Below are 25635 nucleotides of genomic sequence, written 5' to 3' on the forward strand. Positions count from 1 at the left end.
TCTAAGATCTAAATAAATGACAGATACTCCATGTTCATGGATTGGAAACGTCAGTTCTAGTAAAGATGTAAATTCTCCTCATGTTCGTCTATAGGCTTGAATGCAATCTCTATTAAAATGCAAGTAAATTATTTACTGTGTAATGTCACCCTGCTTATTTAACTTATATGCAGAGTACATCATGAGATATGCTGGACTGGATGAAGCCCAAGCTAGAATCAAGATTGCCAGGAGAAATATCAATAACCTCAGATATGCAGATGACACCACATTTATGGCAGAAAGTCCATGGGGTCGTGAAGACTCGGACACGACTGAGCGACGTCACTTTCATTTTTCACTTTCACACATTGGAGAAGGAAATGGCAGCCCACTCCAGTGTTCTTGCCTGGAGAATCCCAGGGACGGGGGAGCCTGGTGGGCTGCCGTCTATGGGGTCGGACACGACTGAAGTGACTTAGCAGCATGGCAGAAAGCCAAGAACAACTAAAGAGCCTCTTGATGAAACTGAGAGAGGAGAGTGAAAAAGTTGGCTTAAAACACAACACTCAGAAAACAAAGATCATGGTATCTGGTCCCATCATTTCATGGCAAATAGATGGGGAAACAATGAAAACAGTGCCACACTTTATTTTTTGGGCTCCAAAATCACTGCAGATGGTGACTGCAGCCATGGAATTAAGACGCCTGCTCCTTGGAAGAAAAATTATGATCAACCTAAACAGCATATTAAAAAGCAGAGATATTACTTTGCCAACAAAGGTCCGTCTATTCAAAGGTATGGTTTTTCCAGTAGTCATGTATGGATGTGAGAGTTGGACTATAAAGAAAGCTGAGTGCTGAAGAATTGATGCTTTTGAACTGTGGTGTTGGAGAAGACTCTTGAGAGTCCCTTGGACCGCAAGGAGATCCACCCAGTCCATCCTAAAGGAGATCAGTCCTGGGTGTTCATAGGAAGGACTGATGTTGAAGCTGAAACTCCAATACTTTAGCCACCTGATGCGAAGAGTTGACTCATTTGAAAAGACCCTGATGCTGGAAAAGACTGAAGGGAGGGGGAGAAGGGGACAACAGAGGATGAGATGATTGGATGGCATCACCGACTTGATGGACACGAGTCTGAGCAAGCTCTGGGAGTTGGTGATGGACAGGGAGGCCTGGTGTGCTGCAGTCCATGGGGTCGCAAAGAGTCAGACACGACTGAGCAACTGAACTGAAATTATTTTTTTTTACAGTCATAGACAATTTTACTCTTAATATTTATATGGAAAGGCAAAAGACCTAGAAAAGCCAAATAATAGAATGAATTTGGGAGTATCATTCTAGCCAAACTTAAGACTTACTATTTAAGTTCAGTAATCAAGAGTATGTATTGGAGAAGAGACAGACACAGATACATGGAACTAAATAAGAGAACCTCAAAAGATGAAGAAATAATTCAATAGTGCAAAGATTTTTTTTTTTTCCACAAAAAGTGCTGGTGCAATTGGACATCAATAGGCAAAATATACAAACCTTGACCTAAGGCCCATCTCTTAAATAAAAATTAAAACAAAACACATCATTAGTTTAAATGTAAAATCTAAAACTATAAAACTCTTAGAGGAAACATAAAGAAGATCTTCATAAAGCAGGGCTAAGCAAAGAGTACTTAGATCTAATACCAAAAGCATAGCTCATAAAAGAAAAAAACTGATAAATAGGACTGTTTGAGGGATAAATTTTATGTATTCTGTCAGTTTGCTCTAAGATACACTTTATTTAACATTTGCCATTTTATCTTCTAATATTTTCAATTTGACTATTTCATTCATCATTACAAGCTCATGTGCTAAGCATTTATATTCCTATGGTACCAGTGAAGAAAATGATTCAGAAAAGATAAGCAATTTGTTTCATGGTAAGTGGGAAAACCTCGGTTTGAATTCAGAAAGTTCTATATTTATAACCTTATTACTATATTTAGACTACCCATATGCTTTTAACATCACTGTACAACCTCTAAAATCCAGAAAACCAATCTGATTTCTTATATACTGCTTGTGGAAGTTTAAATTAGAACCACAACTTGAGAGATCAGATTTTCACATTATCAGGTAAGGTTGAAGGTAGACAAAAGCTTTCCAAGTGGAAACCCAGCAAATCTATTTGGATAAAAACACACATATTCCCTCATTCCTTATCCTCTTCTGTAAATTAACTATTATTCTGAGTGTGTTGGTCTATCTCAGCAGCATACATACATGCAGTAAAACCTTCTATAGCATTGTCTATTGTTTAGTCACTAAGTCATGCCTGACTCTTCTGCAACCCCATGGACTGTAGCCCACCAGAATCCTCTGTCCATGGGATTCTCTAGGCAAGAACACTGGAGTGGGTTGCCATTTCCTTCTCCAGGGGATCTTCCCAACCCAAGGATTGAACCCTCATCTCCTGCATCTTCTGCACTGGCAGGCAGAATCTTTACCACTGAGCCACCTAGGAAGCCCATTATTGATTATTGATGACCTTGATATACACTGGATAAAGGTCCTTTGTCAGATATGTGCTGTGCTTAGTCACTTCAGCCATGTCCGACTCTCTGCGACCCCATGGACTGCAGCCTACCAGGCTCCTCCATCCATGGGATTCTCCAGGCAAGAGTACTGGAGTGGGTTGCCATGTCCTTCTCAAGATATATGAATTGCAAATATTTGTTCCCATCTAGAGCATATCTCTCCTTTTTCTTAAAACAGTTCATGTGTGTATGGTCAGTTATATGTTGTGTCCGACTCTGCGAATTGCTTTCTTCCTATTCTCTAACTGAAGTTTTCCAATATGACTTTCATTTCCTTCAATTCACTGAAACAGCTCTTTGTGAAGACCATCAATAACCTCCACACTGTTAAATATAAAAGTAAACTCTCAATCCTCATCTAGCCTGGTTTATGTATGTGCTTAGCCACTCAGTCATGTCCGACTCTTTGCAACCCCATGGACTGTAGCCCACCAGGCTTCTCTGTCCATGGGGATTCTCCAGGGAAGAATACTGGAGTTGGTTGTCTTCCCAACCCAGGAATCGAACCCAGGTCTCCCACATTGCAGGCAGATTCTTTACTGTCTGAGCCACCAGCGAAGCCTGGTTTATAATCATAATTAAATTAATTAAACCCATTTTCTTCAGTTGGTGTTCAGGATCTTTCTCTCACTCCTAGCCTGCAGCCTGTCTTATCAGAAATCATTTTAAGTGTCTACTGCTAGTTCTTCCTCATTTTCCTGACCCTAAGATTGAGATGACCCACACTTCAGTCTTCAGACTTTTTCTGGTTACACTGCAATCTCTGATGATCTCAATTAGGACCATAAGTTATTACCTCTCTGCTAATAATTCCCAAAGCTTTAATCTCCAGCCCAAATACTTTCCCAAACTCCACACTCAAACTTCTCCAGCCTGATATTTAAGTGGCAACTCAGTTTACTATTTAATATGTCTAAAACCTGCTTTCCTCACACTTTTCTTAGTCTAACAAATGGCACCCAAATTCCCAAAGAAAGTCTAAGGCAGATTCCTTCTTACAGAGAGCTTCTCATAAAATATTCTTAGTGCAATGCCACAAAGACAGAATATAGGATTAGACAGATCATTACTCTAACCCAATATTACATTTCAAACAACAAAAACATGGTAAAGGGCACTAGGCTTGATTCAAGAGATCTCTGGTATTAGTTTTACCATTAAATACATGACCTTGAATAAGAAAAGCATTAAGAATTCTTACAGCTGTAAAATCACATGACTTTATGATTTATTTACCTAGTACATACTATATCTCAGACATTGAGGTGGTCACTGTGACGGACATTAATAATTATAGATTACAGATATTCTTATTTTAGAATGGAAATGAATGTAAGGTCACCTAAATATTCCTGCACCTTCATTAGGCACAATGAAAATATCCTGAAAAAGCAAATTAAGTATGTACCTTTGAGTGCTGTTGTCTTTTCTTTTTCATCTGGACCTCCCTGCTGGATTTGTGCCATGCTTATCCAAATTGGCAACAAAATTAAAGAGCTCAAGGAAATAGACATCAATCTTCAGAAGACAGTCTAGAATGAATGAAAGCAATAAATTAAGCTCTACTCAGTCCTACCTACTCCATGAGAAGGTCCTAGATCCTCCCAGTTGGGATTAATCTCTCTATCCTGATTTCCCACTGCACTTTGTTGATGTCTCCACCACAGTACTTATCATAGCCTGCCTTGCATTACCGTTATTTATGTATTTGTCTAGGTCAGCTAACAGATTACAAGCCCCAGGATAAAGGTATCAACTCTATGTCATCTTGATGTCTCCCATATCACCAAACACAATACCTTACATACACATATGCTTAATGCTGCTGAACTGAACTTAGCTAAACTGACTAATTAGGTATAGTTCCCCAATATCTAATTTAAAAAAAATACTTCCAGGTAGTTTCAAAACCTGAAATTTCTTTTAAAATAAACTGCAAGCATATGTCACGTACCAGGTCAGAATATTTTCTTTCTGGGACATGCAGACGGGCAGAAGGAGAAACATACATATACTACCCATTAGTGTATAATTCAAAATGCAAATTTAAGGGGAAAAAAAACAGCCCTTAAAAAAAAAACAAAAAACTGTCAAGTTCAATGTCTGAAAGTCACAGTCTAAATAGCACCCCAACAAACAATTATAATATAAAGTTAAAATTTATTAAAATCTAATTCTGCTCTGCTTTGGCCAAAGGGAAAATTTAACAGAAAAAAAATGCAACACATACAATGGGAAAAAATTAAACTAAATTAATATAGTCAATCCATAAGTGTTAATGAGATTACATAAAAGCTGAGGTAAGTAAGATAATAGTCCTCTGAATGATTTACTTACTACGTAAAGAGTAAACTTCAGTTTCTACTCAAGACGTATACTGTACGATTATGTTTAAAAACTGAAGCATTTGTATAATTAACAGAGTAGAACAGAAAATACTTAAAAATAATAATGCTTAAAATAATAGTTTTAAACTAAGAATGTTCCCAGGGTCATAAATCAACGCGGCCCTTAGCTCAGCTCTGACTGTGGGTGGGGAAATAGAAGGGGAAGTTCTCTCTGGTTCTACCACGAGCTAGCCACCTGCTCTTGGCAAATTATCTAACTTCTCCATGCCTTGTCTTCCACACATGTACAATGGAAATGATAACCACACCTCCCTCGTGTTGTTACAGGGAGATTTAATGTAAAACACTTAGTATAGGGCCTGATGGGTAATTAAGGGTTCAACATACCTTGGTTTGTTTTTTTAAAATACTATAAATGTATCCTAGCTTCCCCACTTAATAACAGCTCCGTTGCTAGGGACAAGCCACTTAATATTCAAAAATCTTCAGATTTCTCATTTATAAAATGTAAGTTATATTGCAGTGGTTGAGAATTAATATTATAGAAGGTGTATATAGCTGACTGTTGCTATAACTAGTGGTACTTTATCGCTTCTCAGGAATGTGAAGTTTCCTAACCTAGGAATAACTAGAATATGAGACTGGCTTTGACTGGGAAAGCACTTTCACTTAGCATGGAAGTAGTTGCTATTTTTCTTCTGTGAATAGGTAACTCAAAACTCTGTAAATTATACATAGATGAAATATGCCTATCTTCCTTCAAGAACCAGTTTTGTCCGTCTGATGAGCCATGTGCAAGGCACGAGGGTGCAATGGAGAGTCAAGCGTGCACGGCCTGGGTGGGGCTTATACTCGAGTGACCAAACTGCCAAACTGCCACAAATTAAATACATGAGACTCAGACTGATCATTACAACACATAAGAAAAAGCAATATTTGTAAGGGCTATAGGGCTACGTTTGGGAATTAGTTTCATCTGTCAAGTCCCACAAGTTTAGGTACAAGTTTCCCCAGCAACTCCTTATTGTCTACCATCCTGTAGCAGAAAGTAAATAGAAATGTTCACAGCGAGACAATCCACATAGTGCTCCTTGCTAACAATTCCAAGACCAAATTAACTATTCACAGGAGACTTCTCGCACTTTTTCACTCTACCCCCTCTGTCATTTCAGTATTCTTGTAAATATGAACTTTTGGTTTTCACTGGCCTCAAACTGTCTAATTTCTAAACAGAACAACTTATATGATTATTTCATTGTGACTGTTTCACTGAAAGAGAAAGTATAAAATATTTTTGATGTCAGACTCATTTTCAAAATTCGCATTTTAAAATTATGGGGATCTCATGTACAACATGGTGACTACAGTTATCAACACTGTGTTGTATACTTGAAAGTTGCTAAGAGGGTAGGTCTTAAAAAAATAGATAACTATCATTTTGCAAAAGATACATAAATCAAATCATCACATGATATGCCTTAAATGCACATAATGTGATGTCAATTATCTCAGTAAAACTTGAAAAAAAAAAAGCTGTAACTGCTCTTCAGTGTTTAATAACAAGTTCCCCCTTCAGACTTTGATCTCCACGAGGACAGGTATCTCATCCGTCCCTAAAACAAGACTGGATGTATTTGGAGCCCAATGGATATTTGTCAAATTCCCAAATAAATGAGTAAGAGATAGAGGGGCAAAAATATATTTCACAGTTTAAAGAATTGTTTTCAAGACTCCCAAGATCAAATATCAATTAATAATCATTATGCTTCTTTTATACAAGACAATCCGAAGATACATGCTACAATTTACTGAAGTGACAGTATTTAAGTTCGGAGACTACTAATTACTCTCTTTGACCCTAAACCTTATAACAGCAGATATGAAGCAGATAAGTATGAAGCAAACTGCCTCCTGCTTTCTTATTCACTGTTAGATTTTTACCTTCTCAAGTTATTTTCCTTGGCAGTGGCACAGCTGGTGAAACTAAATCAGAACATTATAAATTCTCAATTTATTTTTCCTAATAAAAATTCAGAGTTATAACCTGCATGACCACAGATAAACACTACTACAAATACAGCCAGCAAGCTGTTTGATACATTTGATACACACACACACACACACACACACATATATAATACGTGCACTCGACATAGTTTATTTAGTATTATCTGATGGAGGTTAGGTTCTAGGGAATAAAGTGGTAGAAGGTTTTTACTGATGTGAACTGGGACACAGTTGACATGTTGTATACTTCATGATAACCACTGCTGTTTAAATACGGTTTCCTAGAAATGGTTACAGTATAAACTAGATTCAAAACATCTCAGTTTGCAATTTCATTCTGTGAACTACACAAAGCAATTATCATATCTTCTTGCCTTCTATAATTCCAACAGAGAATCCACTATGTATAAATAAAACTATAAATAACTTGTCATGTGTAATCTTTATCCAGTCAGCATTTCAAAACATGAAACGGTAGAATATTTATTTGCCTTATTTGCTCAAAATATGGCACGAACACTTATAAAAAGTACACAAAGACACACAGAAGCCTCAGTTTCCTATATTTGTTTGTTTTCAGTCAGGTATTAAATACGACCTAGAAAGAGATTATTTTGCAACAGAAGGCCTTTCTACCTCATTCTCAATGTAATGATGAAAGTGCAAAATATATCACAGGACAAGTAAAATTGGGTTAAGTCCGTGGGATCCCTGGAGCTGGTTTGGTTCCAAAGAATCTATGCTAAGTCAGGCTCTTGAAATTCAGTTCAAGAGAGCCTGTGTGTGTGTGCCTAGTAGCTCAGTCTTGTCCAACTCTTTATGACCCCATGGACTGTAACCCGCCAGACTCCTCTGTCCATGGGAGTTCTCCAGGCAAGAATACCAGAATGGGTTGCCATGCCCTCCTCCAGGGGATCTTCCCAACCCAGGGACTGAACCCATTGCAGGTGGATTCTTTACTGTCTGAGTCACAAGGGAAGTCCCAAGAGAGCCTACTTGCAATCAAAACATAGTAACTTAATCAGTACCAGAGATTTATGTGGAACTAAAACATCTATCCAAATTATAGTTAAAGTATGCATGTTACTCAGAATCAGCAAAGGTTAGTTCATAACAATCCTGGACAGTTTATAGTTCTGAGGCAATAGTGTGAAAAATTTACATTTTGGAGAGTGAGCATGTATGAGTGTGACTCTGTGTGGTGTGCATGTACAGACACATGGGCCCTGGGGGAGAGGCTAAAGAATAAGGGCATGAGGCAGAAGCAGACATGGAAGACAAGGCCCAGGACATGGCACCCCACTCCAGTACTCTTGCCTAGAATATCCCATGGATGGAGGAGCCTGGTAGGCTGCAGTCCATGGGGTCGCTAAGAGTTGGACATGACTGAGCGACTTCACTTTCACTGTTCACTTTCATGCACTGGAGAAGGAAATGGCAACCCACTCCAGTGTTCTTGCCTGGAGAATCCCAGGGACAAGAGAGCCTGGTGGGCTGCCATCTATGGGGTCACACAGAGTTGGACACGACTGAAGTGCTTAGCAGCAGTGCACAGAGAATGGGCTTCTGCAGAGAATGTAATCTGTATGTGGGTCAAAGTTTAGCTCAGAGTAGGAATATGTTGTTCCAATCCAAGCACATCTAAAGTAACTCCTTAGTTCCTAAAGCAATGTGATGTAGGTTTGGGATGAGAAATTCAGACTTTTTAACCTCAATTCCACTACCTAGTGGCTGAGTGACCTTGAGAAAGTCACAACTTCTCTAACTTAAGTAATGGGAATAACAAAGAAAATAAGAGCACGTCCCTTTACTGGGCTATTCCCTTTGTGGCTCAGATGGTAAAGAATCTGTCTGCAATGCAGGAGACGTGGGTTCAGTCCCTGGGTCAGGAAGAACCCCAGGAGAAGGGAATGGCAACCCACTCCAGTATTCTTGCCTGGGAAAGCCCATGGACAGAGGAACCTGGTGGGCTACAGTCCATGGGGTCACAAAGAGTTGGATACGACTGAGTAACGAACACTTTCGCTTTCCCTTTACGGGATGATTATGAAGATTCTATGAAAAAATATAGACAAACACATTTTATAAACTACAAATTCCTTTACAATAATATACATTAGTAATTCACAGAACGTCGGAAATAATTTGATTCCAATTACCATGTGCTCAAACTTCAAAAAGGCTATCCTTATCAGTTCAGCCTATAGGAATAAGAAACTTCCAATGTGCATCATTTGGGTGAATTCTTAGAATAAACAATAAGGCCCCCCAATAAATACTTCTTGAGTTTATTTGGCTTTCCAAGGCCATGTTGAAAATAATCAAAATGGAATTTAAATTAATTTGTTTATATTCTTGTCCAATCTTACTAAAATGTATTCTATAAAAGTTCAAGTATGTGAGTTCTATCTTCATTCAGATCAAAGTCGTGTCCAAAGAGCACTATTTTAACTATCTCTTATATGCACATGCTACTCACAGAGTCACCAAGTCTTTTCACATCCAGTTTCTTATTAGGTACAACTTATTAGCTACAACTGTCTGGTAAAGTCAAACTGTTGCTGCTGCTGCTAAGTCACTTCAGTTGTGTCCGACTCTGTGCAACCCCGTAGACGGCAGCCCAGCAGGCTCCCCTGTTCCTGGGATTCTCCAGGCAAGAACACCGGAGTGGATTGCCATTTCCTTCTCCAATGCATGAAAGTGAAAAGTGAAAGTGAAGTCACTCAGTCGTGTCCAACCCTTAGCGACCCCATGGACTGCAGCCTACCAGGCTCCTCCATCCATGGGATATTCTAGGCAAGAGTACTGGAGTGGGGTGCCATTGCCTTCTCCGAAAGTCAAACTACTCAACTTCAACTAGGAAAACGATTCCAGTTTCTTCATACTACAGGAAGTTTTCACTTCTGTGCATTAGTTTATATGATCAGAGGGTATTACAATTTAGAATTTGGGCTAGTTGGAGGAAATTACATATATAAAAGTTGTCCACCAAAATTGTCTCTATTTGGTTTGCTATTCTGAATTAGTATTGATAAAAATTACTCCCCATCACAATGGAATATTCCTGAGCCATTTAAAAAGAATGAAATATTGCCATCTGCAGTAGCATGGATGGACCTATAGAATATTATACTTACTGAAGCAAGTTATATAGAGGCAAATATTATATGGTATCACTTGTATGTGGAATCTAAAAAGTAAAACAAATGGACCTATATATAAAACAGAAATAGACTCACAGACATAGAAAACAAATTTACATTACCAAAGGTGAAAGTAAGGCAAAGGAGGGATAAATTAGGAGTAGAGGATTAACAAATGCAAACTACTATACATAAAATAAATAAGCAACAAGCATTTACAAAAAAATATATTCAATATCTTATAATAACCTTTAATGGAAAAGAAGTTGAATATATATATATATACATAGACATATATATAAAACTGAATCGCTTCATTACACACCTGAAACTAACATGACATGGTAAATCAACTGCATTTCAATAAAAATTTTAATACATTTTAAAATAAATCCCTAAACTGCAAACAAACTGAAACAAACTACTCATCAAGTCTGTTGCTGCTGCTGCTGCTGCTAAGTTGCTTCAGTCGTGTCTGACTCTGTGCGACCCCATAGACGGCAGCCCACCAGGCTCCCCCATCCCTGGGATTCTCCAGGCAAGAACACTGGAGTGGGCTGCCATTTCCTTCTCCAATGCATGAAAGTGAAAAGTGAAAGTGAAGTCGCTCAGTTGTGTTTGACTCTTGGCGACCCCATGGACTGCAGCCTACCAGGCTCCTCCATCTGTGGGATTTTCCAGGCAAGAGTACTGGAGTGGGAAAAAAAAGCTACTCCCCATCATTCCTCACAATATTTTGGTAAACCAAGCATCTAAAAGAAAGAGTCAAAAGTTAAGGGATATCAAAAAGAAAGATTTTAGAAGAAACTAATATTTTACTACGGTGTCTTTTTAACAGGTTCCCAAATTGCTAGTTGTTTGGTTAGCTTTTATATTGTTTTCTGGCTAGCAAAAAGACAGAAACTCAACAAAACTAGTGAAAAATCTTAGAATATTTACAAGACTACACTAAAGCTCAATCTGAGAAATTAAACACATCTAAAACAATCCTTTTAGATAACTCTCAACTTTGAAACTCCACAAAAGAAAAAAATAATTTAAATAGCCTTTTATGAAGTTTTCATAATATGGAACAGAAATAGCAGAGGTACATCAGAGGGCAAAAGAATTCTCAAAAAGGACATATGCTCAAAATTTGAGAAAAACAAAATATGTCAAAAATATATGATCATTTATGGGGGTCAAATTAAATTGTCATTAGCTACTTAAGAGACTTTAATTTTATGGTAAACTTAAACAGTAAAATATAATATTACAAATGTACATAACTCCAGACCAAACTGACCAAGCAGAAGCTATCTTCATAAGACTTAAAAGTAACCAATACGCTTATGGCAGAAAGTGAAGAGGAACTAAAGAGCCTCTTGAAAGTGAAAGAGCAGAGTGAAAAAGTTGGCTTAAAGCTCAACACTCAGAAAACTAAGATCATGGCATCTGGTCCCATCACTTCATGGGAAATAGATGGGGAAACAGTGGAAACAGTGGCTGACTATTTTTGGGGGGCTCCAAAATCACTGTAGATGGTGATTGCAGCCATGAAATTAAAAGACTCTTACTCCTTGGAAAGAAAGTTATGACCAACCTAGATAGCATATTCAAAAGCAGAGACATTACTTTGCCAACAAAGGTCCGTCTAGTCAAGGCTATGGTTTTTCCAGTGGTCATGTATGGATGTGAGATTTGGACTGTGAAGAAAGCTGAGTGCTGAAGAAATGATGATTTTGAACCAAGGTGTTGGAGAAGACTCTTGAGAGTCCCTTGGACTGCAAGGAGATCCAACCAGTCCATTCTAAAGGAGATAGGTCCTGGGCGTTCTTTGGAAGGAATGATGCTAAAGCTGAAAACTCCAGTACTTTGGCCACCTCATGCGAAGAGTTGACTCACTGGAAAAGACTCTGATGCTGGGAGGGATTGGGAGCAGGAGGAGAAGGGGACGACAGAGGATGAGATGGCTGGATGGCATCACCGACTTAATGGACATGAGTTTGAGTGAACTCCAGGAGTTGGTGATGGACAGGGAGGCCTGGCGTGCTGCAATTCATGGGGCCGCAAAGAGTCGAACACAACTGAGCGACTGAATTGACCTGAACTGAATACCATGAAATAACAGTAAGAACATATTTGCAAAGCTTAAGTCAAATTTTCTCATTCCATAAACACCTTACTAGCATCTCTGCTTAACTTTGTGAACTCAAGGTTCAATCTAAATTTTAAAATACAATATGCATGTGGTAGATACTAAGGTGACCCTCTCTCAGATTAATAAATAGTCTGGGGGAGATGGGGTGGGGGAGAGAAGGAAGAGTGACTGCTAGTGGGTACCCAGTTTCCTTTTGAGGTGATGATTCCTATGGTCTGAAAGAGATGACGCTGGCATTGGAGCAGTATTCCTCGCTGTGTATTAAGTGGATCTCTCTCCCCTATCTCTTCTTTATAGCTACGACGCCAAAGGTCAAGGCACAGTCTCAAAAGGGAAGAGCCCTGACCATCTCACTCATGCTTCCTTTTTCCTTCCATGGGAAAAAAACCCAAAAACTGTTAAGTGGACTTGAGGCAGACTCACTTAAAGAACTTCTCTTTTCAAATGTCCTTCTCACCCCTTCCACCACAGCCAGGCTGGCAACCATGTAGGCCTGCTCTATCTAGACACCAGGAGCAAATATTATTATGTGAACATTTACATATAAAGTTTTATAAATCGCAGTGCTCTAGTCTAGTTTTAGTTCTGTGCTTTGGGATTCTCTGTCAATCATCGTTTGCCTCCCTGGCCTGTCCCTGTCCCTTACATACATCTTCCAATGAGAATCTGGTGGGAAGCACTGATTCACTTTGGTCATGATTTAGTTCATTCTTTGGCCACATACCACCTAATAGTACTCAGATTTTACCCGATTTCTAATAGGGACTGAAATTTGGTAATAATTGCTTTATTTTGGTTATTATTATTTTGATTATTTTTGCAACTGATCTCACACACAATACTAACTTACTTCAAAGTCAGAAAAGTAACACCTGCTATAGTTTAAAAAAATAAAGAAAGAAAAACTTGAGTATATCATCAAGAAATTTAGTCTTAATCCTGGCAAGATATACTAATAACACCAGCAACAAAGGTCAAGGGCAAAGTTAAGCTTTGGGGGAGACCACAATTGTGCTGCAAATAGGCATTTAAGTACCACTCGTATCCATGGTCTACTGACAGTGCACTCTTTATTGTTTATTTAAGGGGAAAACATCCGTGAAACTTGACTTTACCTAAATGTGTTAACAACTACGAATGTTATCACTAGGTGAACAATTTTTTTCTCAGCTTCTAGACTTTCCCAGTTCTTTATGAGGTGATATTACTTTCTAGAATTTCATGTCTGTACCATATTTCAAAAATGACTGCATCCTGGGACCAAGAAATGATGAACTCAGAAAGATTTGGGAAGGTTCTCTATTCCTGAGACACTACCAATATCTGATCTTAAATAAAGAGAACTAGAAACGTGAAACTTCAAATCACCTATTCAACCACCGTATTAGTTACCGTGGTTACTTACGTTATTCAGAAAACAATCAAAACAATTCATAACCTGAGTAAATTAACAAAGGAGTTGAGATAGCAAAAATCTCTTATTCCAAAAACAAATAAGAACCCTCCTGGCTTCTACAAAATATTTTTTCCTCAAAAAACAACCATGACTTAGCCAGACTATTAGTTACAGGAATTTAAATCTGTGGCGCTAAAGTTGTCAGCACAAGGACAGTGTGGAATGTTAAGCCATTTATATTATTAGACCTATTTTTAAACACAGTATGCCAGACAGCTTTCACTACTATTGTCTACGTAAGCACAAAGTGGTAGAGACCCTTCCTATGATCATGAGAGTCAAGAATTTTACAACTAGATTTTCCTTCCAACATAATAGCTAAGTTCCCTGAAGGACCCTCCTACTGAGATCAAACTCAAGACGTACATTACAAAACATTACAGTATCTACAAATGTTACTCACTAAATTAACATAGAGGAAGAAAAATCATAATAACTTCAAAATCTGCAGAAAAGTATTTGATAAAATTCAATACACATTTTTGGAAAAGAAGTCACAGCAAACCAGGAATAAAAAGGAATGCTCTTAACGTGATAGAGAGGTTCAAAAAAATTACAGTAAAATTACTGTCCATGGTAAATTACTAAAAACATTCTCTTTAAAGTCAGTTACCAAGAATGTCCAACATTACCAGTTTGCTTTTATCACTTCTAGTCAAAGTTTTCTGAAGTTTCTAGCCAGTATAAGGAAACATAAAAAAAAAAATTAAAATATATAAGGATTAAAAATAGGAAAACAAAGTTACCATTATTTGCAGATAATATTATCTTTTAGATAACAACAAACAACAAAATCAAGAAAAAAGATCTTCAAAAATATAAAAAATATATGAAGAATATCTACATTATCAGGAATAAAAAGAGAATTTGGCAAGATGACTAAAACTGTTTATATTTTGAAGTAAAGCATATTTATAAATACCAGCAACAATCACTTATAAAGTATGGCTGCTTTTTTAAAGACATTTTGGAGAGCAAAAAATAAATTACATAGTAAGAATAGATCTAACAAAAGGTATGTTAAAATGATGTGCAGAAAATGATAAAATCTTACTAACAGACAATAAAGAAGACTGAAATACATGAAGAAACATACCATATTCATGTAAGAAGGGCTCAATACTGTGAAAGTATCAAAGAAGATGACAGAAGACTTGCCTTACCAGGTATCACAGTAATTAAGACAGTGTATCGTTAGTACTAGAAGAGACAAGCTGACCAACAGAATAAAACTCCAAAGCAGAGCCACATAACAAATCATGTGATACAGATGACCCTGACATATCACTAGGCAAAGGATGAACCTTTCAATAATTGGAACTGGTCAGCTACATTGTAAAAAATGAAATTAGATATCCATTTCAAAGATAGATAATGGATTAAGGGTATAAATGCAAAAAAATTTAAAGTTTTTAGGGGAAAATATGGGAGACTACTGTTTTGATCCTGGGACAGGAAATACAATTTTTTTTTTTTTTTTTAAACAAAGACTGAGTTTGTTTTTTATTATTTTATTTTGGCTGCACTGAGCAGCACATGGGATCTTAGTTCCCCAACCAGGGATCAAACCCATGCTCCCTGCAGATGATGAGCAGAGTCTTAACCAATGAACTGCCAGGGAAGTCCCAAGAAACACAATTTATTAATAGATATTTACAAAAAAGATATTATTTCACACTCACTAAACTAGAAAATATTACGAAGTGACAATGTGACACACCTAGGAAGTGTGTGACAAACTTACAAAGTGACAAGCACACACTAAGTGCTGTGCTTAGTCACTCAGTCATGCCCAACTCTTTGTGACCCCATGGACTGTAGCCCACCAGGCTCCTCTGTCCATTGGGATTCTCCAAACAAGAATACTAGAGTGGGTTGCCATGCCCTCCTCCAGGGGATCTTCCCAACCCTGGGATGCCCAAAGTTAAAAAAAGAATTAGGCATAATGGAGACTTTTATTCACAGGGCTGACCAAAATATATCTTTATATAACCACTTTTTAAAAAATTGGCATAAGATACCCAGGTTAAGCATTCTGATCATCTTCAGCTAAGTAATCACACATCTTGTTCCACTACTTGGTCTTGTATATGTGTAACAGAAGGTATAAAAATGTTCAAGAAATGTTCATATCATCAAAAAAGCTAGTTTATACATTATCTGTAGATGCAAGACAAATTACCTCAAAATGCAGGTGCCAAAAACAACAAACATTTATAATCTCAAGTGATTTCTACCGGTCAGAAATTCGGAAGCAGCTCATTTGGGAGGTTCTGGCTCAGATTCCTGAGGTTGCAGTCGAGATAAACTGACAAGTCCATAACCATCTGAAGGTCTGACTGAGGCTAAAGGTAAATCACACACGCAGATAAATTACTGGTACTGGGTTGATGCTAGATGCCTCAGTATCTCCTCACATGAACTTCTTCCCGGGACTGCTTGAATATCACCAAGCCATGATTTCTGGTTTTATTCACAGAGATAGAACCAGGAAATCAAGGAGAAAGTTGCAAAATTCTCACCATCACTTCCTCAATAGTCTACTGGCACAGAGGACAATCCTATTCAATATAGGAAAGGTCTGCATAAAGGTATAAATATCAAGAAACAAGGATCACTGGGGGCCATCTTAGAAACTGGTTACCACAACCGGAAAAGACTGTTCTCCAATTAAAGCAAGGCAGATACACTGCAGTATATTAACAGAATGAACAGTGTAAAGCAGTGAAAGTGAATGAGCCACAACCACACTAAAAAACACAAACGAATGTTCCAAAAATTATTGTTGTTGTAAGTCGTGTCCAGCTGTTTGTGACTCCATGGACTGTAGCACACCAGGCTTTTCTGTCCTCCACTATCTCTCAGAATTCGCTCAAATTCATGTCCATTGAGTCAGTGATGCTTTTAATATCTAACCATCTCACCCTCCGCTGCCCTAGTCTCCTCTTGGCTTTGATCTTTCTCAGCATCAGGTTCTCTTTCAACGATAGTTGGCTCTTCACATCAGGTGGCCAAAGGATTGGAGATTCAGCCTTAGCAACAACCCTTCCAATGAATGTTCAGGATTGATTTCCTTTAAGATTGACTGGTTTGATCTTGCAGTCCAAGGCACTCACAAGAGTCTTCTCTAAAACAGTACAGCCTAAACAACCAAAAATCAGAAAACTTATAATACCATGTATATAGAGTTCAAAAACAAACTTAACTAAAACAATTTATAGGTATCACAATTCCAGTGATAAATCTTAGGAAAAATTAAGAGAAAAGCGCAAAATTCAGAACATGGATTACCACTGGGAAGGTGGTAGGAGAATGAAATGGGGAGAAACACATGAGTCGATGTAAACTGTTGATAGTGTGTGCAGACTATACACTACAAAGACTATATACAACTTGGGCTTCTGTGTTTTTTATTTATCAACAATATATGTTTAAATAAATGATAAAGAAAACACTGAAAGAAAAGTAATAACTAATTTTAGTAGTACTGCCTTCAATAAGTTGTTCTTTGAGGGTATTTTTCTTAAGCATAAAGTTAGGAGTCCAGTCCTATCTAGTTAGTCAGAAATTTGGGGGTTCTACTTGGTGAGTAAACCTAAGAAGCAATTATAAGGGAAAGGATAATCAAGTATTGAGTAAATCTCAGAGAAGCTATATATAAAAAAAAAATCATAATACTAAAACCCAATTGATTCCTTGCCTGTTTTGAAATGGAACTAATATTTTGAATAAAAATTGATTTTCTCAAAAGCATTTGCACCAGCTACTTAAAAAGATAAAACTGTAAATGTTTAAAGCCTGTATTAAAAATAACATCCCAAAACTTTATAATAAAGTATTTGAGAATACAACTATGCACATAAACTATTACTTATGGTTTTGGTCTTTCCTTGGTATTTGCCACTAGTAAGTACAACAAGTAAAATCTGCCTTTGAAGATATACAAGCAATTAAATTTTTTAAATGCTGGCACAGGGGCAGTTATAAGCAACTTGAAAATAAAAGATAAGGACTAAGATGTCCATCTAGTCAAAGCTATGGTTTTTCCAGGAGTCATGTATGTATGTGAGAACTAGACTTATAAAGAAAGCTGAGGGCTGAAGAACTGATGCTTTAGAACTGTGGTGTTGGAGAAGACTCTTGAGAGTCCCTTGGACTGCAAGGAGATCCAACCAGTCCATCCTAAAGGAGATCAGTCCTGGGTGTTCATTGGAAGGACTGACGCTGAAGCTGAAACTCTAATACTTTGGCAACCTGATACGGATAGATGACTCATTTGAAAAGACCCTGATGCTGGGAAAGATTGAAGGCGGGAGGAGAAGGGGGCGACAGAGGATGAGATGACCGGATGGCATCACTGGATGGCAGCACATGAGTTTGAGTGAACTCCAGGAGTTGGTGACAGACAGGGAGGCCTGACGTGCTACAGTCCATGGGGTCACAGGGAGTCAGACATGACTGAGCAACTGAACTGAATTGAAGATTTCATTTCAGAATGAATTTCTGTCTGTCCCCTTGACTATCAAAAGACAGGCTCATCTAGTCACAAAACACTATTTTCCACAGAGGGATCATCTGCACGTCTTTCAACATGACACAAAAATAGGCTTTAATTCTGAGAAAAAAATAATCCTAATTTTCCTTGCCTTTTTTTTAAAATAAGGTAAAAGAGGAAAATGTTGTAACAGCAGCCACTGGAGGGAGGACTTGATGTTAGAATGAGAATAAAACAAGAATAAAGCATTTTATCTGGTGCTTTGACTGAAAATAACATTTTGTTAAACTCATTTCTATTTGTTTAAATGACAAATGCTGAAAATACTGCTTTTTCTGCTTGAGAGTTAAACTTCCTTTCACTCAAAAACAGATGTTGATTCAACCATCCTTTATTGGTACACAAATTAGCAGCAAGAAAATTATAAAGCTGCCTGGACTAACAAAGAATTAGCACCAATGCTTAGCCTAAGTATATATTTAAAGGCCTATCCTTGATTTTAAATAAGCCTGCATTGTGTTCATTTGAAATATTATCCACAAATTTTAATATTAAGCCCCAGGTAACCACAAGAAATCCAACAATTCATAAGTTGGCAGCGCTTCTGTAAACTCATGCCATTGCTCTTCATGTGGCTAATGCGTTTGGTTTTGCTGTTAATGAAAATATTCAAATATTTTAGTATTTGTTCACGCAAACCTGTTTTAACACATACACATACACAAATACACATACATATTACAAGGATCCCAAAGTAAGCTGCAAGCTTCTAGGGCTGACCCTTTAAAAACTACTAAGTCCAACAATATTATTTAAGAGAATTTTAAACCAAGATTCAAAACACAAAATCATAGAACTGGAAGGGTATGGAAGTGGGCTTTTTCACAATTTCAGCCACTATTTTAATAATGGTCATATACTAAACAATAGACACTAGGCTTGGTTAAAATCCTGAAAAACTGCAAACCTAACTTCTCTTCCCTTTTTAAAATGATTTCTTTCACAATCAACATTTTGGATTAGACTTCTTAAACTGAAGAATCCTACTGTGATTTAATCAATGAGCCAGCAAAACTGTCAGTTCTGAATAAGAAGCATTCAGAAGAAAAAGCAAGAAAAGAAATATAAACTCTGAGGAACATAGAAATTCTTCTTCTGACAAGATATTTTATTGAATATGGAACATGTAAATTAAAAAAATGGTTTCAAATCAGTTAACAACAAATATGAAAAGAGTATAATTCAGACACTTATGCCAAAAGTTTATTTATATTTTCAATTTACATGGAAATTCACTATTTTAGGACTTCTGCAGTATAGTTTTAATTTTTTAAATTTTATGAAGTATTTGGTCCTTCATTTATATATTTAAAATTTTAGATCTAGCTAATATCCATATGTCTTTAAAAAACGAGTAGAAAATAGTAATTGGAAAATGCTAAATATATTCACTTGCCAACAATAAACCAAAAGCAAAAGTTTTGTAATTATGGAATGTATAGGAAAAAACAACCTTCCTCAAATGTTTTGCAGAAATTGAAAACAAGTCTCAGGCAGTAATACATCTTAATAAGTAAGGTAACCGACAGCTCTGTAATTCTGCAGGTGAATATATGCATCATACTTCAAGGCTGAATTACCTAAAACAGGCATAAGTGATCAAAGCTTTGAAAATTGTGCTGCAATTTCCTATAGGGTCAACATTTAGAGAAAAACAAAAAGTAGCTGAGCTCTGAGAGAAATACATTTTATGATTACAGTCTAAGACGCTCTAAAGAAAAGTATTTTCTTATTTTTATAGTAATCTTAATTAAATGTGTAACTCAATTTTGCTAAAGATTTTTTCCATGTTTTCATAAGAAAATTTACTACTTAATTTTAAAAAATGAAGTTTAAACTTAAGACATAAAACATTTCCACTCTGAAACATTTCTCATTCACTAATTACTATTCTGGAAATATTCTCCTCAAAGAGCGTGCTCCTTAAGTATGTCAGGTATTTTAGCTCTTTGTATTGTATATTAGGGGCTTTCCACGTGACTCAGAGGTAAAGAATCCGCCTGCCAAAGCAGGAGACGCAGGTTTGATCCCCGGGTCAGGAAGATCCCCTGGAGAAGGAAATGGCAACCCACTCTAGTATTCTTGCCTCAGAAATCCCATGGACTGAAGGGGCTTGGTGGGCTATAGTCCATGGGGTCGCAAAAGAATCGGACACGACTTAAGTCACTGAACAACAATTTTATATTATGGTCAAGTTGTATACAGGCCATATTACCTCTCAGAAGATAGGGGCTATCTTACTCATACTGACATCTCATATATTATGGGCTCATAAATATTGACTTGAACAGGGCTTGTTTATAAAATGATCGAAGCCTACCAACACAAACAATATTTCCAAGGAATAAAAAGAAAGAGAATTAATGAAAAAGAGTCTCTGGGAACTCCTGGTGGTCCAAGGGTTAGGATTCCACGCTTTCACTGCCAAGGGCATGATTCAATCCTGGTTGGTGAACCAAGATTCCACAAGCTGGGCAGTGTTGCCAAAAATTAAATAAGTCCTTACTTTATTTTTGAAACTGTATACACAATTTTATTAAACAACTAACACTGAATGACATTCTTTAAAATGAAAGCTATTAGCTAATCTAGATAAATTACTTAAATAAAAAATATTGATACTACTATAGGATATGGTAGGATTTAGATGATACATAGTCAAGGTCTTATTCAGAAAGAACTAATAAACAGTTGGAACAAAAGACAGAAACATACAGTTTACATTATATATATATATATATATATATATATATATTCAGATCTTCATTGAAATGGAAGCAATGCACACTAAAAATAATAGCCATAAGGAAAAACAGTATCACTTCATAATCAGTTGGGTCAGTGCCTAATACAATAGTTTAGGGATTTGGTAAAGCTAGGTTCAAATATGCGGCATAGGTTTGAAGCATAGACAGAACTTTCTATCTTTTTCTAAGTGTCAGATTAATTTTAGGATTTCAGAATATTCTGAACAGATAAGTAGACCAGTAAACATCAGGGCTGCATAAACATCTGCATGGAAAATGTGAAGGATATACGATCTTTTAAAAGTCAGACAGACCAAAAAAAGTACAAGACTGATCAAATGGGAAATTTCTCAATGAAGACGGCAACAACAGAAGAAAGAAAAGGCATTCTCCCTTAAATATCACTGTAATTTGCACCTTAAAGTCAATATGTAAACAATCCCAGCTGTTTTATTTACACAGATTATATACATGTGACAGACACAGGCAAGTTAGCTCATAAATGGGAAAGGGAAGAACCACAAGATTTCAAACCACAAAAACAGTATATAAATTCTGACATTTTCAAAACTGACTTTCCATTCCAACCACTTGAAATGCAATGCCAGGTAAACAGAAGAGAGTAGAAAAAGCATGGACTAAAATGTAGCGAGAAATGAGGATGGTGTTACTTCTACTTTCCAAGCATTTCTCACTAAAAAATAAGAAAGGTCAATTTCAGGAGTGGAGAACCAAGTGCAAACAACCACAGGTTAGACTAAAGCCCTCGAGCTCTTCTCAGCAATCTGCCTTATATGGAGGGCAGATTATCAGCGATTTCCAAAGTTCACTGAATAATAGATTAATGAACAAAACAAATCAAATACCACATTATCTACCCTATCCACATCTTAATTCACCACTGAATTTTAATGCTTTATAACTATTATGACTATCACGTGGGCAGTTATTTATCAAATCATATCCAGTGTCAAAAGAGGGGAACATAACCTAACCCCAAGTTTTGTAAGCCAGAAGAGTGTCTTCCCTGAGGGAAGGCACATTATCATGCTAAAGAAGAGTTATGACTGCAAAAGCGATGGGTAATGAGTGCAAAATCAAAAATGTTGAAAAACTGAATTCTTTCCCCCTCAGACCATTAACAAAGTAAAAATGTCCACTTTACTACTAAGTGAATTAAGAAACTTAAATATGTACGTGGTACATAAAATGCAGTATTGACAGGCTTTGTTCATCAACTTATGAATCACGCTCATGCGCTCAGTCATGTCCAGCTCTTGTCTGACCCCATGGACTGTAATCCACCAGGCTCCCTTGTCCATGGAAATTTTCAGGCAAGAATACTGGAGTGGTTTGCCATTTCTTCCTCAGGGGGATCTTCCGGATCCAGGGATCAAACCCATATCTCTGGCATCTCCAGCACCGGCAGGCAGATTCTTCTTACCACTGAGCCACCTGGGAAGACCCAATTTATGCATACCCACTTTTATCATTAAATAAATTGAGAGAAGTTAGTGCAGATAAGACAAATAAAATGTAATCTCTGATTACATTTGTTCATAAGTTTATTACAAAGTGAACTCTGGACACATGGGTAACCGGCCTGCCCTACACATGACGCTTAAGTCAACATACACGGCTATGGGGAGAAATCAAGATGACATTGATTCAACTGAATTATCTGTTTGCAAAAAGATAAAAATCAACTCTTACCTCACATCATATACAAAAACTTATTCAACATAGATCATAGATCACAGACAAGAATATAACACCTAAAGTTATAAAAATTTAGAAGAAAATACCAGAGAAAATCTTTGGAATCTTAGAGTAGGCAAAGTTTTCTCAGTCTGAAAACAAACAAAAAACCCCACAAGTTATAAAGGAAAAAATTGATAACCTGTGCCTCATTAAAATGTTTGCTCTTCAAAAAATAACATTAAGAAAATGAAAAAGAAGCCACAGACTGGAGGAAATACTTAGATGACAGAAGAAAAAAAAAAAAAAAAAACTTTTTACAAGTCAATAATAAGATAATCAAACTTAAAAGCAGGCAAAAGATTTAAACAGCTATCTCTTGAGAAAAGACATAAAAATGACCAAAGAAAATGACAGGAGAAAACATTTGGAGATGATGGAAATATTCCTTATCTTGACTGTGATGAGAATTTCAAGGATATATGCTAAAACAACATCAAATTATATACTTTAAATATGTACCATTTATGGAATTTCAATTCTACCTTAATAAGATTACAACAGATAAAAGTGAGGAGATTTTTTTAAATGTAAAAATAAATGGTAATTGGCATGATTTATTCTATTTGCCTAAATGCTTTACATGTTATGGTAGTACTTATTCCATGGAGAATGATATATATACCCTGTGGGTAGGAAATACTATAACAAATTTATTAACTATTACTTGAGGAGGGATTATTTTGTTACATTTCAGCCAAATCTTGTTATTTATTTCAACAGAAATTAGCAAATACACACAAATAGAAAAATAACCTAAATATCACAAGTATTTAGCTTTAGCTATAATTGCAACAGCTATTAAGGAATGCATAACACTGTAAACCAGAAAAATAGCTCTAATTATTGAAATTTCAAGCAGTCATATCCTTTCTTGATACATTAGAAATAATTAGACTTCTAATCCTACTACTCAAGTCAACTGAGCAATATTTACACAGCAGAAGGCAGCCAAAAAGAAACTTAAGCTGATCTTCAATGAATGTCTAATAACTTACATAGATTTTGGAGAGCTGTGGAGTAGATAGAGACATGTGGTATTTCATGAAAAAGCGTTAAAACTAATAACCTTTGCTGAATCAGCAGGCCCAGCCTACAGTTCCCTGCCATTCTTCCATTCACTCACTTAACGCGTGTTAGTTGCTCAGTTGTGTCCGATTCTTTGTGACCCCATACACTGCAGCCCACCAGACTCCTCTGTCCATGGGATTCTCCAGGCGAGAAGACTGGAGTGGCTTGCCATTCCCTTCTCCACATTCACTTAATAAAAATTTATTCAGTGCCTCAAACATACCAGATTCTGTATTTGACAGAAGCTATGCCAAAAGGCAGTAGAACATACGGTCATAGAACACTGGAGCCAGAATGCCTGTACTTAAAATTTAACTCTGCCATTTCTTCTATATAATACCTAGGGCAAGGTACTTAACCTCAGGTGTGCAGTTAACTCGGCAGGCTTGGGATGTCCAAAACCTGTGCATTCTGGCTTCTGTGAGATGCCTATAAGCCCTTGGAATACCACGCCTGATAATAGTATCCTTGTACGCCTGAGGCCTCGGGCCATGCCATGCAGTTTATACTAACTGCATGATTCATGGTGAATGCATGCTTTTATTCCCTGGATCCTGCGGCATGCTATATCAGATTGATCTCTGTGGGGCCTGGTCACTTAGTCATGGGGGCACTCCTTGCATATGTGTTGTTGTTGCTATTTAGCCGCTAAATCATGTCTGATTCTTTTGCAACCCCCTGGACAATAGTCTGCCTGGCTCATCTGTCCACGGTATTCTCTAAATAAGAATACTAGAGTGGCTTGCCATTTTCCTCTCGGCGAGGGGGATCTTCCCGACCCAGGGATCAAACCCTCATCTCCTGCATTGGCAGGCAGATTCTTTACCACTGAGCCACCAGGGAAGCCTCCAGTGTCTATGTGACTGACACTCAAAAGCCACTCTGGACACTAAGGTTCAGGGGAACTTCCTTGGTTGCGAACACTTTGCATTTGTCACATACTGTCGATGGAAGAACAAGACACTTTCTGTACAATTGTTCAGAGAGGACAAGCGGAAGCTAGTACCTAGTCTCTCCTGGGCTCGGCCCTATGTGGTTCTTCTGTTTGCTGTTTTTAATCTGTACCCTTTCACTGTAATAAACTGCAACTGTGAATTTAATAGCGCGTCTGAGTTCTGGGAGTTCTGCCAGCAAATCATCAAACCTAAGGGCAGTCTTGAGGACCCTCAATCCAGTAACCTTGTTTCCACATCTAAAAAATGCACTTTATATTAGTACCTACTTAAAGGATAGCTGTGGGGATCAAATGAACTAATGTGTGTTAGGTTCTCAGAACAATACCTGGCATATAATGTTTGCTGCTTCTCATGCTGTTACAAAAATAAATGGTCCTAGCAACTGAACAGCTTGGTCTAGTGAGAGAGGCCATTAACAAATCAAACTACAACTGCAGAAACAGTATGCATAATGTTTCAAAGGAACAAGGAGCATCACTTCTTCTTTCCGACTGTATTTTCCTTTAACCCGATTCCACATTCTTAGAATCTGTTCCCACACACAATTCTCCAGTTTCTACATATACAAACTGAAAAAAATCACACGCATCTTTGTGGTTTAATCTTTTTATCTCACTCTCTGGGGTCTGTTTGGACTCGTCTGGTTATAGGTCTAAAAGAAATGTAAGATGGTTGGAATAAGAAAAGAGGAAGATCAGCGATCCACTGTGGGCAGCTCAGGGGAAGCCGTTGACAGGTTCTTCAGGCCAGGGGAGACAGACCTCCTGGGAAGGCACAGAAGGGCTGCTTCTACTGGCAAAGGAGGCTCAGCAGAATTAGAGATCTGAGGTGCCCAGCTTCTTCAGCATATGCGTTTATATACCCACCATGATGATTGAGGTCCAATCCTTCCTTTAG

The 25635-nt window shown here is 37.3% G+C and overlaps 1 protein-coding gene across 12 annotated transcripts in view; it reads right to left on the reverse strand.

The window, feature by feature from the left end:
• ARB2A (ARB2 cotranscriptional regulator A) overlaps positions 1 to 25635 on the reverse strand; it is a 418957-nt gene that overhangs the window by 377701 nt on the left and 15621 nt on the right. For 11 of the 12 annotated variants that reach the window (XR_008708552.1, XR_008708546.1, XM_055564806.1 and 8 more), the window contains exon 2: positions 3966 to 4089. The exons of the other annotated variant lie outside the window; for it this stretch is intronic. Coding sequence is in view for 9 of the 11 variants with exons in the window: in XM_055564806.1 (XP_055420781.1) it covers positions 3966 to 4071 (106 nt within the window). In the remaining 2 variants the exon portion in view is untranslated. The remainder of the gene's footprint in view (positions 1 to 3965; positions 4090 to 25635) is intronic. 12 annotated transcript variants of the gene reach the window in all.

This window comes from Bubalus kerabau, chromosome 1 (assembly GCF_029407905.1).
Source record: "Bubalus kerabau isolate K-KA32 ecotype Philippines breed swamp buffalo chromosome 1, PCC_UOA_SB_1v2, whole genome shotgun sequence".
NCBI classification, from domain to species: Eukaryota; Metazoa; Chordata; class Mammalia; order Artiodactyla; family Bovidae; genus Bubalus; species Bubalus kerabau.